At 44.9% G+C, this 19,032-nt stretch overlaps 1 protein-coding gene across 2 annotated transcripts in view; it reads right to left on the minus strand.

Moving 5' to 3' along the window:
- Positions 1-3,594, minus strand: part of PLPP1 (phospholipid phosphatase 1) — a 67,302-nt gene extending 63,708 nt beyond the window's left edge. For both annotated transcript variants that reach the window (XM_074166741.1, XM_074166739.1), the window contains exon 1: positions 3,333-3,594. In XM_074166741.1, the coding sequence (XP_074022842.1) occupies positions 3,333-3,390 (58 nt within the window). In that variant the 5' untranslated portion in view covers positions 3,391-3,594. The remainder of the gene's footprint in view (positions 1-3,332) is intronic.
- Positions 3,595-19,032: the final 15,438 nt, after the last annotated feature.

Genomic DNA, 19,032 nt, shown 5'->3' on the forward strand with positions numbered 1-19,032 from the left:
CTGGACCACACAGGGTAAGGGAGCTGTTGCCTGTAGCACTGCAGAGCTGCACACAGACATGCAGCACCCACACACTCAGCACTGCAGATCAGCACACACTCGCAGAATGCAGATACAGCCTCATCCCACTATTTAAGGACAGATCCTGCAGCTTTTTCCTCTTTTAGATTACAGAACATGCAGCTATTTTATTGCTGAAACACTAGTATCATTTAGAATAAAAGAATTATTGGCCTAGTAAGAGAAAGAGAGGTTTTTATGTATTTTCTCACAGCACCAAAGACTGCTTTCCCTGAATTCCCTCTCCCTTACTGGGTAGAAAGATGGATGAGGGAGGGAGTTTCCTTAAGGCCAACTAAGAGCAACCTTAAACTTACATTGCAGGCAACCAAACTGATCTAATAGCTTAATGCCACATAAAGGGGGAGATGTTCCTCCCTCCTGTGCTGCCTGCTCTTTCTTGATCTCCTTCTTAGTCTGTTACATCTGCTCCAGCTTGAGCACTTGTCCAACCTTTCAATAAACCCATTTAAATCACCAAAAATTAGTAACGATCTTTTTCCCTTCTTTACCTTTTGGAAAACTTGTGTTGGGAGAGTTGAATCTGCACAAAGAACTATTTGACTAAAACAGGAGCAAATCAGTCACAGATATACAGTCAGAGTCATCTGCTTCTATTGCCGTGAGCTTACGGATAATAAGCCAAGTCACTGTTAACTTGAAGTGATATCCTTTCTTTTTTTCAGTCCAACATTGGTGAGACTAATTTTTCTTGTCCATCTTCACTTACTATGGGGAAGGAGCAGGCAGAAGAGGGAGGAGAAAAAAAGGCAAGCTCTGTATCAATTGACAGTAAAAGTTACCTTGGGAATCACGTGTATGCTACTGGTATCCCTTTTTGTGGCAGAACAGGCTATTGCATTAAGATTGAGAGTTTAGTCTTCTGGTCTACATAGTTTTAAACCTTCAGTATGATGCAGTTAAAGAAGTTAAAGATTTCTCTTGGAAGCTTCATGGTCTCTTTAGTGGAGATACTAGGTATCGAGTTATCGATACCCACAGGCCACTTTATCTGGGCAGTTACCTCAGTCATTTGAGCAGATAGCAAAGCGCACATGGCGGGGGGGGAAGGGCGGGGGAAAAGTGCATTAGAATAAAAGTCCACAATCAACAGGAACTATTTTTACAGTAAAAAAATAGAACAAGATTCCCCCTTTAGACACACAGGCTTAAGAACTTAAGGGCCTGTCTCAATCACATGGGAGCGAGGGAGAAAAGATAATTTAGTCCTATATCCAGTATCTTTTCCATTACTACACCAAGGTATTTTTGTCTCAGCCAGAGTTTCATTGAAACCTGTAACTCAATATGTTTGAAGTTGCAAGTGTCAAGAAACTTCATGTTATGCACTGCCTGCATTTTTCTTCCCTCTAATAGGAAGTAAACAAGCCCAAGGGAAAACAAAGTCTGTCAACCCTCCAGCAGACTAAGGTATCAGATTAGGGCATCTGTGATCCAAATGCTACATGGGAGCAGGGGAAAATGTGTAAATTGATATTATACTGCAGGGCAAGGTCAAGAATCTACCCCCCAGGTAGTAACTCGGAGCAGGGAGAAATCCTCATTCCTTTAGCTGGACAGCCCTGAATCACATGCCTCCTATAGTCTTAATTTTAACACATTTTGTTCTCCTTGATTACTCAAGATTACTTAGGACATGCACATATGCTTCAAACAGACCGAAGTATATGCACACTGCAAACTTTTGTTCGATTATAAAGATTTTGTAATGACAATTATCAGGACAGACAACTGCTTTACTGGCCATAAAGATGGCACTGAAGTTTAAGCCTTGCTACAGCATAGCTTTGTAAAACTTCTGTTCTGAATAAAGACTGCTCCTACATGGATCCACTATCATTCTCCAAAAGCTCGCTCTCTCTCGTAACAGTTATTCAGAACAATGCATCATTCACCATAATTTTGTTCTTCATTGCCATTTAGCTACGGGTGCCATTGCTACTTGAAGCATCTAGCAAGGTAAAACGTTCATTAAGTTCATACTGATACTAGAGACATCTTCAGCCAAAAGGGATTTCATGGGCCAGACCTGTTTTGACTGAACACCACCCAATGAACATGAGGAGAAAGTGAACTAGATTTATTACTGAAGTACTACTCTCATTAAACATCCAAACCTAAAACTTCCTAAAATTGACCCAGTACATCTTCTGATACTGAAGACACTTCCCAGGCTCTCAACACCCAGGAATCCCAGCTTTTTACAGAGTACAACTTCTCCTTCGCTGATCGGTAACTAACATCATTACTCTTCACACCGACTCTAAGAGGAGAGCTAATGCAAATTGACAGGCAATGATGTAGTTTCAACAGAGCTAGAGACTGAAACACAACAAAAACATTAGGAAGGTGCTGTTATTCGGACTAGGCAAGACAAGTATTCGCAGTGCTGCGGCAGTGTGCTATGGCTGTTGCGGTTCCACACATGGCCATCACCGCACCGAGACATCGCCGCTCCTGCCCCTGCCCCTCGCTGCTGCGCACAGACACCAGGGCGCAAACACCATCTTCTAACAAGCATCCCATTTCGCTTTCAGCCTCAGCCTCGAGCGTTTGTTTCGTCTCACCGAGGCCGCGTACAACTCAAACCTTAAAGCGAACCTCTTCTCTACTGCACACCACCTATCGAGCCACCTCTGCCGGAGGCTGGGATGGAGCGTGTTTCCTGTGATGCCGGCCCCTTTCAGGGCAGCTTTCCGACCCACCACGGGTGACAAACACATCCCAGGCTGCAGACACCTACCTCCCCAGCACAGGCTTTTGCCACAACCGGTCTACAGCCGACAGAAGAGGTTAGGGCAGGAAGAGTAAGGACATCAGAGAGAAGAGGCAGTTCCAGGTGTCAGTGGATGAGCGGCAGCAGCTCCCGCCCCCCTAGCGCTCTCCCCTTCCCAGCCCGCAGCCCCGGGGGGCGACAGTGCACGGGCTGCTGCGGGTGAGGGGCGGCAGAGCGCAGCCCCGTCGCCTCCCGGGGGCGGCGGCGAAGGGAAGGGGAGGGCGAGAGGGAAGAAGGGAGGGCGGGTGAAGGGATGGCAGGCAGCGTTGGAAGCGGCAGACAGGCAGAGCCAAGGCGCAGGCTGGAAGGAGACCCGCTCCGGGGTGGTGCCTGGCGCCGCGGGGAGGGGGGAGGCGAGCATGCCATTAGCCCGGTGCCTTGCGGGGAGGGAGCGGAGCGCGGCGCCCCGGCAACAGCTTCCCTCGCGCCCCCCTTTCCCCCCCCCCCCTCCCCCCTCCGCGCCCCACCGACCTACCCAGCACCACGCAGACCACGTCCAGCGCCACGAAGGGCAGCCGCCTCCTGTCAAACATGCTGGCAGCGCCGGGCGCCCGGCCTCAGGCGCGGCGGCGGCGCCTCCTCTCGCGGCGCGGTGACAGCCTCGACGCGAGCGCGGCGCGGAGGCGGCAGGGAGGGGCTCGGCCGCCGCCAGGCGCTGCTCGCCGAGCCAATGGCGACCGACCGGGCCACCGCCCCCCTGCGATGCCGGCCGCGCCGCGCTGCGCTGCGCTACTGCCGCCGTCGCACCGCCCGCCGGGCCCTTAAGGCGGCAGGGAGGAGAGGGGAGGGGAGGGGAGAGGAGGGGACGGCGGCTCCTCCGCCCGCCCCGCGCCGCCGCCACCGCCACGCCCCAGACACCGCCCGCGCTCCAACGGCCGGGCGGCGCTCACCAATGGCGCCGCGGCACGCCCCCTGCCGCCCCGCCCCCGCGGCGCGAGCCCCGCCTCCCCTCAGAGGGCCGCGCGCCTGCCTAAGGTGATGGCGGGCCTTCAGACACCCGGTACTGCCCGTCCTCTGCCTCCGCCTGCCTGCCCGGCCCTGTCCTGAGGCGGTACGGCCCGTGGTAGCGGAGTGTGGCCGGTACGGCCCCCACCTCCACACACCCCCTGCCAAGGCACTGCCGGGGGTGACAAACACCTGGGAGGGCTGTCGGTGGAGCCCGACCTGGCCGGACACCGGGCCTCCAGCGCCCCGGCCTGCCTGCTACGGAGCTGGGGAGGGGTACCCTGCCGCAAACACCGGGAGGGCTTTGGGGTTTTCGGGTTTTGTTGTGTGGTGGTTTTCTTTTTCCTCCCTTCCCCTTTTCCCTCCACCCCCTTTTTCTTTTTTAACAAGGAAAAAAGCTGTTTGCACCTCTGGGAGCCTGTTGGAAAATTGCAAAAGAGCTGAGAGGCTTGAGTTTCAGCCCAACCCAAAACAATTTTTTTTTTTGGTGGGTTTTTTTTTGGTTTTTGCCTTGTTAAAAGCTTTTCTTTGGAAAGAAAATAGTGACCAACACGAAGAAAATGTTTTCTGCATAACCATGCTTTTATTTTGGTAGCATTTACCATAAAACAGACAACTTTATTCGCCAGTGTTGTTCATGCTGTCAGGCACAGAATTACCACTCACGCCAGTGAGCACATCTGCATCCTGTTGCAGGTGGGATGAGCAGTCTTTCCATGCTCACAGCATCAGGCGTAAACTTTTCTGGGATTTCTCATGTATTCCGCCCTCTAATTCTGTAAACAGCTTGACTTTGTATTATATCCCACAGGCTGAGTAACAGGTTTGGCAAATCCACAAGGGAAACGAGTTGTTGAAGTGGAAATGCCTCGCTAAGTATGCTGTATCTCCAATTCAACCATGCTGCCTAAAAAGGTACATAAAGCAGTTTCATATACAATATATAAAGAAGCTCTACACAGCAGCCTATACAGGAGTTCCTGATTTCAGCTCAATGCCTAAGTAGCATCCCAGCTACAAATCGAAATGGGTAGTCCTAGAGATTAAAACCACCCTTGATTTCTGTAAGTGGACTGTAATTTACAGAGCACATTTTACTGTGCAAGTATTCTGGGACCGTCTTGCAGAAGCTTGAAATGCCAGCATTGTCTTATATACAGAAGGCAATGGAACAAATTGGAGCACAACCTGGCAACGATGAAAACGGCTTATCTTTGTGAGAACTGTTGATGAAAGAAAAGTGTGCAATCTGCTCCGCCCCTCACAAAGCAGGGGATTGTTCACAAGGTCTTACATCGGGAGTAGATAACATCCCCAAAATTGCAAAATGGTTAGAAAAACCAGAAGACAAGCAATGCAAACATCCCACGCACAATTACCGTAATTGCTTTCTTCAACCCAAAAGCATCATGTTAATCTTGTTCGGGCTAAGCAGCAAACAGCTCTCCTGATCCACACCCCTACGCAGTAAATTAGAGACCGAAGAGATTGCGCTAATTTAAATGAATCTCTTCCCAGAAGAATGTAAGCAAGATAGTGACTATACTTAAAAACACCTGGAAATTGGACTGCAGCAGCACAGCATTCACCAGCAAGAGAAATTAATCACGGTTTATTGTCTTGCAGTTTCTACATCTCTGTTTCACCCTGGAGACGCAGCTCGCCTGAGGGAAGAGGCATCTCTGCAATCTTCTGCCAGGATTCAGGAAAGCTGGCAGTCCCCTGGTTCCTCTCCAAACTTTCCATTGCACAAGGGATATGAGCCTCGCTGTTGCAACTCCCCCTATTCCCACCTCTAGGCTTGCTGTGTCCTGGAAACCCCCAGCCGAGCGCAGTGTGAGGGATTAGGCTAGCACTACACTGTTTGAGGCTCGCAGAAGGCTGCTCTGGGCCTTCACATGCAGGCAAGTATTAACAACCACAGAAGCATGCCAGTCCAAGCACTTTCAGCCCAAATTACTACGCAGAACCCTACATTACTCCAGGGCTGTGTTAGTACAAGTCCAGCGTCTTCGGATATGTTGTTATTTCACACAAAAAGGATGTTCTGGTGCAAAACTGAAGAGAGAGGGAGGGGCGGGGGGGACGGGGGGGGGGGAACCCCTGCATGCTTAAGCATCTTTAAGAAATAGTACGAGTATCTGCAGCAGCAACAATGCCCAGGGCAGCAGAAATGGCAAACCGATGGTGTGTGATCAGACAGTACGCTCCCGAGGGCATGGAGGACGTTTGACTGCAAAGACAAATAGAAATCACATTCAGCATCAGTTGGAGGTTTGGGGTTTTTTAAGTATACAACACAAATATCAGAGCTTCTAAATTTCATTTCCTCCTGGTACGGTGAGAGTTTTGTAGTATCTTCTGACTTCATGGCATTTTTTGTGCCCAGGCTTTGCGTGCTCTCTGTCCCTCAGAGCAAGGCACTTACATGTCCGTCATTTCTTACCACCTTAGTGACCCGGTTAGGTGACGTCGAGTTGGATCCACTCATATGCTTAGCAGGGTCTATGCTAAAGAACATTTTTGAACTGGGAGCTGAGTAAAAAGATGGTAACAGACAAAGCTCATAAGTTAAATTTTATCCATTCATTAAATTTACATTTCAAATGAGTCTAATATTACTTTCTAGAATTTAAACTCTCCTAAATGTCTTCCCCTCTCACCTTTTATCTTGTTTGGTATGGCTATTTAGTTGTTTTCTTACTTATTTTTTTTTAGTTTTTCTTTTTTTTTTTTTTTTATTGTATCTTTTTGTTTGTTTAATTGAAAGCAGTGAGCAGCAGAGAACACCAAGCCCAAGTTAAAGCCCTGTTCATCTCTTTTGTTTTCTTCTGGTTCTTCTAGAAATCACAATCTTCAGTGTTTTGCCCCTCCTCCTTAAAAGTTGTGCGTGTACTAGGACTAAACTCTCAGGAAGTTTATCATCAGCCTGTAGTGGTACTTGTATGATAATTAATTAGTACTGACCCAACAGGACTCTTAACTGCAATTAACATTCGTACGGATCAGCAGCTTTGGTAAACGGTGGGGCTTTCCCAGGCTTGTTTCTCTCTGGAGCGTGATCTGGGGTGGGAGTCAATGGCTCTGAATGAGCTGTTATCGCTCAGGGAAGGGATGAGAGGTCAGGGTGGATAGTTGTGGGAAGCCATCCCCTGGGTGCAGAGATCCCACCAGTGCTGGGAATACTGTTAGGGAGGACACCGAGAGCAACCCTCCGAGTATCGTTATGACACATCCCTGAATGCCGGCCATCCCACGTCAAAATGGGTAAGAAGAAGCAGAGAAAGTTCAAAGGCAGGCAAAAAAAAAAAAAAAAAAAAAAAAGTATTTTTAGAACTTGTACACAACAGCTTCAACGCAAGAGAAACAGAAGTAGAACGGGATTTTTCAACATGGAAAGAGAATGATGGGGGCGGGAAAGGCTTTATGAAGAGCAGATCTGTAAAACCATGGAAGGTGTGGAGAAGATTGTAACAAGGTGTACCAAGTATTCACTACTTTGTATCAGGCGAGAACTAGGGAGAGCCTATGTAAAGTGCCAGGCAGCAGGACTCCTTTACATGAGAATATTGTGGAATTTCTTGCCTGAGGGTGCTGTGGGGCACAGAATTACAAAGGAACCAAAAGGCACGGGGTAAATCCACAGAGGATACGCCTACTGTTAAACAGTGGATCCTGGTAGTTTAAGAAATACCAGAACTGCTGATTTAGACGGGTCTGCTGGGGAAGAAGAGTTATTCCACGGGGCCTAATCCTTAAACTCCCCCTAAGTGTCTGCTGCTGGGCACTGCTGCACGGTGCGGGGCTGGGGGCGCTTGATCTGAATCAGGGCTTCACATGCTCAAAGCCACAGCCAATGGCCATAGCATTAACATTGCAAAATACATTAGTAATAGTTAGCAGAGAGGAAATAATTCAGATTTGTTTGTAGTTGTTCTGTCAGATTCAAGCCCTCCAATACTTCTATGTGGTTATTTAGAATTTATCTGCCAAAACCCCTCTCATGCAGCAAGATCTACAGAAGGGGACCAAGGAGGAATGTCTGCCAAGATGGTCCTCCTGAATTTCTCTTTTGGACACCATTTGTCCAGCGCATAGAATTTGTCCCTCACAAAATGACGGATGCTCGTATAGGTAGTATTAAGACCTGGGCCTCTGAAGTCAGTTGACCCCCCTTGCACAGAATGTTTTAGGAAGCATAATTTAGATTCCACCAAAATATCTTAGCCTCATATCTCTTCTTTTGTTTGGTCTGGCCATGTAGTTGTTTCCTTTCTTTTGCTGGTATGTCTCATGTTTGTTTGTTTTTTAATAAGGGAGCAGTAAGCAATAAAGAACATTTATATTTCGAATAAACAAAGCATGACGAGTTTCCTGTCTTCTTCCCTTTAATTCTTTCCCCTTTAAATACAGTTGATACTTGTTTGGGTACTTCACTCCCACATCTCTACCGAACCGTGTCGCCTATCCACCAAAAAGCTCCTGCTGCCAGGCTGACTTGAGATTGTCACCTATGGCGCTCCACTCCTTCATTCCTGGGCAAGTTCAGATCCGTGAAGGGTTCTGCTCCCCCAGTTTTAGGTCAAAGTCACAACAGCATTTCTACAAGAGCAATGAGACCTGTTCTAGTAGAACAGTCAGTTATTTCTAAAGATTATAAAGAATGCAGAATCAAGCAGACATCACCAGACAGCATAATAATATAAATTTAATATTCATATCCATGTAATGAAAAAAACATAGCTTTGTTTATATATATTCGGTATCATGTATCATACAGCCTCAGAAGATCATATAGCATATTCTAGAAAAAACACTTCAGGCTGCATCCTGCACAAGTTAATTAAGCCGGGCCAGCACGCGTGGAGCAGGTGCTGGCGTATGGTTGTCTGTACTATTTAGGCGTCAGCTCACGAATGGTGTTGCTCTGCACTAACCCAGGGAGCACTCCCCATGGCGATTCTGCATGTGGCCACACTATTCTGACAGGAAGAAAATGCAGCTGTGTGGCCATCAGCTGTGCTCTACCAGTTGGCCTTAAGGCAAGCAAAACTGTCCCGGTTTGCTCTTTATTGGATTTTATTATTTGTTTCAATTACAGATATTGCTCTGAAGCAATAATAGATTCTGAAAGAAAGAATGTCTCAGAGGCACTCACAAAATGTTCATGGCTGAGTGAAACTTTTATTAAAAAAGTCTTATGATTATTGCAAGTTGGAGTGATTTAAGGGCTGTAGGATTTGTGTCCTCTGGCTTCCGATTTCCTCTCTCTCTTCTTCTGTTCTTGGTCATCCTTTCCTGTCAAATCAGTGAGCAAAGCAGAGTTAACTCTGGCAGCAGTGGGAATCTCCAGAGATGAACTTCAACAGGGTAAACGTGCTGCAGAGCAAAGAGTTTGCCAACGATGTACCAAAGGCGACCAGTTTCCACACCACACACCTGAAGCAGGAACTCAGCCTCCTATGCCTGGTTCCGTACACGTTTGGGTATCCGCATACCCACTTCAACAGAGAGAAGAAGATAAGCTGGAAGGAAAACATGTGTTACTGCACCTCTCCCAGGTCCGTCTCCATGTGCTCCACTGGCTGACCAGAGTGCAGCCCCTGAGGCGTCAGCTCCTGCTGCCTGTCCCTGCTTGGCGGCAGCAGCCTCACCCCTGACACGCTGGGCAGGAATCCGCACTAAGACCATTGCAAGGCAGCAGCTCCCAGTCCTGTTCCAGTTCAGGATGGCTTGGATACCAGTAGAAGTACTGCAGGAAATACATCATGGGAGCAGACAGAAGCAGAGAGGCCCAGCGAGAAGTAGATCTGAGGCTTTTTTCCTGGCGCAATTCTCATGCCCGTGCAAGGTATATGCACCGGCTGACTGCTGCCCCTTCAGTTCCACACATTCTGCTCATTCATCTTGAAAAGTCTTCAGAACAGCAACGGTCCCTTACCACATACATTTCCTGACACAGTGAGCTGAGCCTCCAGATGCTACTTTAATACTCATAAGTCACACTCATCCAAAACTACACTCTGAAGCTAAGGCCAAGCTTACTGTTGTCAATGTTGCTTTTGTTTGAGCTCTACAAATTTGTGGGTTGTTTTTTTTCCAGTGCCACAAATCCAAAGGAATTTATTCACAAGTTCATAGCACTTTGTTGTTATTTTCTTAAGACATTATAAATATATTGGATAAAGTTCAACCTTGGACACATCTCCCTGCACTGATATAATGCAGTTATAATAGCCTCGCATATAAATAATTGCAACTACAAAAGTAAATTATGAGTGGGCTTTGAAAGTGAAATAACAATAGGCAAAATGTCACCAAAACACTCAAGCTGGCAGAATCAAGTAAGGCAAAATGAAACCCACATCAATATTGATTGTGGAGCATGTTTATTTCTTGCATCTCTGAATTACTCTTCACAGAGCATGATCAGGGTCAGTTACTGCTCAAAACAAAATTAAGGGTGGAGGAGAATAAATCAACAGATAATTGCAACATTAATTATTTAGAATTCCTCTTCAAATAATTATGTGAGGATTTGGGTCTTAATACAATCATTATGTAATGAAAGCTTTTGCCTCTCCATCTTCTATAAAATAGTACTTGACTCCTTGAAATAGTCATCAGAGTTGAACACAAAAACTGCTCCAACACGCAGAGCGTTCAGTTACTGAAATCACTTCCTCTTAGTTTGCATCCTACACGCTGAGCAGGAAACATGGGACATCACTTTGCTGTCTTGTCCCTTTACATGGATTCACCCTCGTGCCAACAGTAGATTCAGTGCCTTAAGGTACGAATCAGTGGCTCCTGTAATCTATTTCCAGAGTACAGGATGTCCAGATTATAATTAAGCCCTGACCACTTGGTATTTAATTTTATTGCCCTAATATCGAGAGGCCCCAGTAAGATTGAAGCCAATTGTGCTATGATGTGCTGTACACAGTCACAGCCATTACCTCAAAGATGTCACAGAGCAAGGTGAAAGAAAGAATTATTTTCCACAGCAGTAAAAGCAAAAAGAGCCTTAATTTCGCTGGTGTTCTCCTTGAGGCATTAATCCCAAGAGAGACAAGGAATAAACATGTCCCATATGAGTCATCTGTGCAGATGAAAGCATAAAAATATCCTCTTATCTCCTCTTTTATCTTTCCCTTCCACATTGCTGCTTCTTTCCCAACTAGAATATTAACAATAGAAATAACAGTGAAGTCAGCACTGGGCAGGGATGTTGTAGTGTCTGGAGCACCAGAAGCAGTGGAAGCAGGCAGGAGTCTCGCTTGATGTGCTCTGGCTCCTGTAGTCAGAGCAAGCATTTGGCAAAGGAGACGAGAAGGATTATATCTGTCAGAATAACTTTTATGGGACCCAACTCCTCCAGGGATTGTTTAAAATCCACATAATGCTCTTGAGTGTTAACGCTTGCACTGGGACGTTTGCATTAGCAGATAAATGTGCAAGAACACATGTTTCCAGACATCTGCCTAGTGACTGCACATCTGAGCAGTTTGCTGAAACTTGGTCCAAGGTCCATGAGGTCCTTGGGCTCCTGAAATGACTTCCAAGGTTTGTAATAAATTGTGCTGCTGAAGTGTACCGCAGTTAAGCAATTCTCGCATGATAGAAACAATGTGTGGTGCACTGCACTAAAACCACTCTATGTTATTTTAACTTTTCAGCCTTTGAAAGCGTTCAGAAGGGAACACAAACATACTGAAGAAATTCATACCTACAGATGTTGCGAAAAAAAGAAGAAAACTTGGGATGATGCCCCCAAATTATCACCCTCCCACTACAAGACTAGTGGGTAACATCATGCTGATCTTCGCTGCGCTTTGTATTAGCCAGAAGTGAGGAAGAAGAGCATAGTTGTTACGGTTTCCAGATTTCCAGGGAGCGCTGGTTGAGTAGCTTACATCCCTCCAGCTTGGTCCATGTTTTTTTTAGCCATGTCAGAGGAGCGAGGACTTGCGTGTGCAACGCCCCAGGGTTAATTGGTGGTGTCTGGGAGGGATGGGTTTGTTTTCAGGCACAAAAGGCATTGCAGTGCTGTTGAGTTTCCTTTCCTGGCGCACACACATGGGCTTGCGTCAGAGTGTGAGTCAACAAACAGGTGGTGTGGGCTTTCAAGGAGCTCGGGCTTGAATGGGAATGCAAGCCATGAGCAAACGTATACCCCGTGCCCTGTTCGTTCCTTTCTGCCAGGTGGAGAAGATAGCACTGCTCTACTGCAGGTAGACAGTGTGAAGACAAACGTCACAGAAATGACATGTGACTCTGATACTACTGTCATGGATATAGATTCAGGGCACAGATTTAGTTTGTCCCTTTTTAAAATATTATTATTATTATTATTATTATTATTATTATTATTATTATTATTATTATTATTATTATTATTATTATATTTTTTCATAAATAATAATCTATTATCAGGGCTGAAATAGGAGTTTTTGTTCAGCCACACTGAGAATAAGCACAGGTGCTAGCTTTCAGATGGAAACCCGAATTATTTCAGATAAGATCCATCAAGGTACCAGCGCATTGATATCAGCAACAAACAGCTGGGATGGTTCCTCCTATAAACGGCATCTACAGAACACACACAAATGATGCAAGTACAAAAAGCCAGTGTGACATCTACCTTGTGCTGTACTGGTTTTCTGGAAACAAATACTAGAGCAGAGCGGCCTCACCGCACACAAATCAATAGGGCAAAATCTGCTCACTGCATACGTACTTTTTATGACTAAAGCAATTAAGAGGCATTAAAGGGCCTTGCAGTTTCTAAAAATAGGCAGCTGGGGAGTATCCCACCCCAGACTCAGCAGCTGGCAGAGGGTATGTGCTGCAGTCATTTGTCATAAACCTGATCTTTGTTTTGGTTAAGAGCCTGTGAAGTGTGTGATAAATTAACTTATATTGGAGCAGCCACAGCAGGTTGGCAGAGGTACCCAGGACTGAACATGTTTTTTATTGCCCAGTTACCTGCAGTCTTAAAAAAATGTTGCAACTGTGAATCAATATAGGTGACATAAATTCTGAGTGGCATTTCACCACTGTGTTTCTCTGCTTCTAGAATAAAAGCTAAGAGGAAAGCTATAAGCAGAAGTGGGAGGGGACATGCTACAGGCACACAAAGGCAGGTCTATTAGATGTGTACAACTCGGTTAAAAAGTGACGTGTGTGATGCAATATAATTTTAATATTACATCCACTAAACATGTCCATGGCATGGTTTGTTTTCTATCAAGTCATTTGTACTATCCTTGTTTAAAAAAAAAATAACTAGTTTTCTAAAATGAAAAAAAGCCCTACACCTGTTTAAAAATCAGACATCAACTCCATATGGTAAAGAACCCACTTGACTTTATCACATCTAAAGACAACTGAGAGAAATGGTTCTGTGAGGCTGGTGATTAGGAGGATTCTCACAGAGATGGTAGCTTTTGCTGTAAGTCTGCCCTGCACGTGTTGTGGAAAAGAAGGGGGAACTCAGCTTCCCAAATCTCCCGTCTCCCAGCTGAGTGCTTTTACTGCCAGATTGATGCAGGCAGGACATAACCTGTCTGCTTCCTGGCTCCTTCAAGGGATAGTTGGGCATGCTCTGGCTATTCCTGCTTGACCAGGATGAGCAGGTGACAAAGACTGGAGAACCCCATTTTTTGGCATCTCCCTCCCTCTCACTGGTGAGGTAGGCTCTGAGTGTTCTTGTGACTCCAGGGATGACTATAGATGCCTGCAGGGTTGGGTCATGGACATTGTGAACACGCCTAAATGCTGATATCTAAAAAGCCTGTTGGACGTCAAAGACTTTGTGAATCAGACACAGGATGGACGCTGTCACAGAGCTGTCAGTCTCCAGCCCTGACCCTTCCTAAGTGCATTTCTTTAATCTTATTCATCTTTACTGAGACTTATTTGCTCAAATGCTCAATCCAACACGTGATTGTTTGCAAGATGGGAAGCTTCCCTCTCCTCTGCAGCCTGTTTCTAGCACAACCATGTTGTTGATTTTTCTTGCACTTTGATAATTTGGAATACACCTATATTTTAATGTCTCAATAAAAAGTGTGTGTGTGTTTGCGCACAATTTTAATTATCATTCAGTTCAGCACTAGACTTTAGTGTATGAAGCAGAAAAAAAAAGCCAAGGTGTTGTAGACAAATTATGACATGTGTTAGAGGGAGGGACCTTCTGCAATGAGTTCAGAGTGTTACCTGGCTCCCAAGCCTGCAGAGACATGGGTGCAGCTCTGGACACAGAGAAAGCTGTCAGCAGGAGAAGAGGAGAAAGGAAGCGAAGGAAATGCAGAGGCATATCCCCTGGCATGTTTAATTACTGCGGAGTGCATATGCGATTTTATCAGTGTTGTTAGTGCTTAGTCTTGCAAGAAACCTTTTGAAATAGAAGGGTGAAGGAGTACTGCATGCACGGTGGAGTAAAGGAGTAAGAAGTGGGGAAGCCTCATCTGAAAGCATCAGAGACGTCAGTGAATGCAACAGCTGAGCTGAAAGGCTCAGTGGGTTGCTCTAATAAAGGAGGAGATTAGTATCAATTACAAAAGTGCTTTATATAGTATTTCACAATGGAAGAAAACAGTGGATTACATTATGGTTTTTTGGAAACAGGAAGAAAGATGGACAGAGATGGATTAGAGTATTCCAGCATGAAGATCCTAGATAAACTAACTCAGCATCAGTCCTTCAGGCTTTCTCAAACAACATAACAGGGTATCTAGCACGAAAACATGCTGAGAAAGGTTCAGATCCCAGAAACACAGTGACTCATGCATTTCCAAAACAGTGCTATAACAAGTTGCTGTCCAAATTTCCTGCTGTATTATATGTAATGCACATTCAGTGGTGCTGCTGGCACACTTCCCTCTGAGTCAGTGTTGAACCACTGCCCCAATTCAGAGTTAGGCGACCACTGTGCTGCTGGAGCTTCTGTTGTTACAAACAGATGTAAAACAAATGCCCCAATTCCTTGTAGTCATCAGTATCCTCTTACAGATGGCAGAGTCTAATTCACCTCTGACCTGATGACCATGTATAAAGACTGGCACTTACCTTCTACATTTCTGTGACCTTCCAGCTGGTTACAACACTTTTCAATTGGTTTAACATTTAGTTCTGGGAACCTGGACTCCAAGCTACAGAAACAGAAGAGGAATCTGGAAAGGAACATTACTGTATACATGTTTTCTCTCTCTTCCGTACCTAATGCGATGACATTATGTCTTGATGCTACATGACCTTTCCTGTGGATCCTCCTTGCACTGTGTGCTTGACAGGCTCTCAGAGGCACAGGAAACCACGGGGAGAGGTGAGGAGGAAGGTAAAGTGGAGAGAATGACAGGTACCGTCCTTACCCATACAAACATGAAGGGATTCACTGATGCCGGGGAGGGAGGCGACTTGTCTGCTCCACAAGCCCTGGAGGAATCCTGCGTGAGGATTTCTCTCAGTTCCCTCTTTTTTTCTTTCCTGGGTCTTACTGCTAAAGAGAGGCATTTCAGCCTTCGGGAACTCTTGACCAGTCTATGTAGACATTCAATGCAGCTTGTAAATGAAGTAGAGGAAAGGGTAATAAAGAAACAGCAGCGCTGAGCTTGGATTGAAGTGATCATATCCAAATGAAATGAAACTGCAATAAGTAAGAAACAAACTGCAATCAAAAATTTGAGGCCTTCTCTAATCATTAGATGCTATCACAAATATGAAGAAAAAAATTGCAGAAGCCTCTTTTTGCTTTTTTTCTTTCCTTTTAATGTACTGGTGGTTTCCTTGAACAAAAGACATCACGAGGCTCTATGTGTCTTCCTATTAAAACTTTTGCCCTCTGTAAATGTGACTGTTTCATACCATGTGAAAATCTGGAAATAAGAAATTGTATCCTAAAGGCAATTTAATTGAATTGATAGTCTGCCTTGAAGGAGTCAAGTTTGAATTTTCCCCAGAGCACATTACTTGTCTGCTGAAATACAGGGAATTTTTCAAAGGTTAGGTGTTGCCTAATGTGTGCTGGAAAACCACCTTTGTAGATTTGCACTGAGGCAAGATGGTATTTGAATTTGCTGGAATGCTTTACATATTCATATCGCCTGAAGGCTGGAAACTTTTTATCACCAGCAGAGTAGCACAGATGACAGTAAAGATACAGTTCAGGCAATGGAGAATGGGACGAAAACAGTTTTTGAGACTCAAATTTTCTTCAAAACATTTATTTTGAATGCAGAAGTCCAGATGTCTTTGTGCAGATGTACTGATTTGCAGAGTATGTTGTAATGGATCCCAAGGACAGCTCAGATAAGTACAGCTTTATCCTTGAATGGACTAGATGTAAATATGGAAAACGCAACAGCTTTTCTTGGCTACATTGAGAAGAGTGACAGGCCACGTCCCTGCAGCTCACACTGAGGTGAAGAACTCCCTACAGCATTTCCTACATAATTTCCTTAAGGCTCTACAGCATTCTTGCTGGCTAAATCACAACTCATTTTTTAGCAGTGATGGTTTCCACAAATCTTACTCTTGAGGATATAACTCTCCCTTCAACAACCTATCCTGAATGGCAGGGCAGGAAAAATTAGACACGGTAATGAAGAGCAACATGAATCTGGTATCTTTTTTAACCTACTGCTAAGAAGTCCAGGAGAACCAGATTATAATCTGTTTTAGTCCTGTCTCAAACAGTCCAGATAGACTTCTTGCAGTTGTCTGGTTTTTTGTAAACACCTTTTTACAACATCATTCTTAAAAATGTAGTTGTAAAATCAGGCAAGGCTAAGTCAAGGACAGACCTACTGAAAGATGAGGGAAGGACATGGGTGGCTTTTATACTAACAGTTTCTGGTTCTGCAGCTGACAGGATCCATAAGCTTTACTGATGCCTGGAGATCCCTGGGTGTGTGCAGCCACATTCCTGTGCACACAATAGCTGGAAAAATTGCTGCTGCAGCCTTGGAAAACATGGCTTTTCTTCACAATTATGATTAATTTATGTAACTGCAAGATGCAAACCTAAGATTGTAGTTGGCAATGCAGCAAATAATTAGGGGTGCTCTACCTTGTCGAATATATTAATGAGTCATATTAAATAAAGAGTTATGCACTCACATTAAATAAGAATATTCATGTACTCCATTACATGACATATTAAGAAAACCCAAAAAACCAAACAACAAAACAGAGAACAATGGGACATGCACACACCCAGGAAAGGGAGAGAGAAGAAAGAAAACCTGTTGAATAAGTAGTGCTATAAAAAGCAGTAAAACTTTTGCCAGAGACCTTGTAGTCTCTTGCACAGATTTACAATTGTGTTTGATCCTCCTTCTTCAGTTTCTCATGGGACCCTTGTGTAGCTTTGTCATTCTCTATTATGAGACTGACATCAGTCAGCTGGTGTGTAGCCATTTGCACTAATAATAAACTGGCAGGGAGATCAGAAATTACTGGAACTATTTGGTCATCTTGAAACTGAGAAAGGAGGACTACTCCAAAACTCTTGAAGGCAAAAAAAGACACACGCAAGTGCCATTTCTATAATAGTTGTTTCACAGAAGAAAAAGTCTACAAAGTTCAAATTGTTTCAGTTTATTTAATGCTATGTTGGCCTTAAGACTTGTGAAGAGGGCCAGGCAACAGAATCTATCTCCTCCAAGAAAGAGTAATTTAATATTAGCAAATAAAACTGTATATTGCTGACAACCTAAACCTTTAAAAGCAGAGAAATAATTTATTAAAGAGCATGACTTTTCATATCATATTGCCTACAGCTTTATAAGTAACATACTCCATTTGTCTCATAACGTTTATAGTGTAATATGGAATGTTAAGAGACTGCACAGGCTTTTGCATCAGCTACACAAGTACAGTGTGGGATGGATTTCCATGTTTGATTGCCCAACTTGCACAATTTTTGAAGAAATTCAGTTCTCCTGCGCTGAGGTCACTCACTTACAACTTTATAGTTCTAACTTGGCTCCATGGGAGTATGCAGCGCTTTGGGATACTGGCTGACTGCTTCTGAATATCTGGCCAAAGTGAGAGATTGGTGAAGCTTGGGAGTATTTTACTAATACTCTTGTGAGTGCTAAGAAGATGGAAACAAAGACACAATGCTTTCCTCTGTCCCTGCACCTCTAGGTTTCTGGGTGGAACTGCACATGTCCACACGGTAGCTTTTGCCGCTGCATGCCATTTTTTCTATTAATTTCCTAATATTTCTGCTACAGCTTTGGTGTGCTCAGTAAGGCATCATTTTATCCCCTTTGAAAGCTCCTGAAGGAAGAACAGCAAAGCAGTCAGCGATGATGTACTTGCCAGCTGGAGGGTACCCCTTGGGTATGAAGGGCTGGATATAGACTGGAGCAGCTGTGGCTGTGTGTACCTGTATTACAGCAGGCCATCCATGACCACTCCTTCCTGTTCCACTGCCACCGGGAAACATGTCTCTTGAATGTGGGCAGGGCATCATGGCTAATACATAACATGGGATCAAAATCCCGAGAGCTAAAACCATGATGTCTTATTGTTCCTGAGAGCCAGGCTGTCGTCACACACTCATCCTCTTGGTGGACCCCAGATATCACAGTGGCTGCATGACACAACTGATCACAGACCAGTACAGGTGAACTTCATGACAAAAGGCTGCAATGTGCACTTTGGGGGTTCAAGCAACAGCAGACAGATGCACATTACTTGTGTGTCTGTCAGGCATACCTAGTGGTGCCTTCTCTAAACAGGTTAGCACCAGAATGTGAGTGCTGAGACCTCCAGATCCACAAAAAAGATTCTGTCTACTTGAGTTGCACAGGTCAGTGGCTCTGCAGAGACACCCGATGGGCTACGCAACTATTTAGTCATCTGCTGAAGAAGAACTGTCATTGGGAGCGCCAGAACAGGTACAGCTGGTAGTTAGGTTAAGCAAACCTGGATTAGCTGCTCTAAAAAGCAGAGTGATACAACAGACAAGTGGTGGGGCTGATGGAGAAGCACATGACAGAAAACTGAGTTCCGAGTCTTCCGTGACTTTATATATACTTTGGCTTAACATTTTAAAATAAACGTGGTCAAAAAAGTTCACAGCTCTTCTCCAGCTGTCTGCTGGCTTGAGGTTTGTGGCTCTAGTAAGTAATGAAGGTAGTGAGTGACCTGCATGGAAATTCTCATAGCACTTAGGAAAGGGAGGATCTTTTAAAGCTCTGGGACCATTCGTTACA

The sequence above is a fragment of the Numenius arquata genome, chromosome Z (assembly GCF_964106895.1).
Source record: "Numenius arquata chromosome Z, bNumArq3.hap1.1, whole genome shotgun sequence".
Taxonomy (NCBI): domain Eukaryota; kingdom Metazoa; phylum Chordata; class Aves; order Charadriiformes; family Scolopacidae; genus Numenius; species Numenius arquata.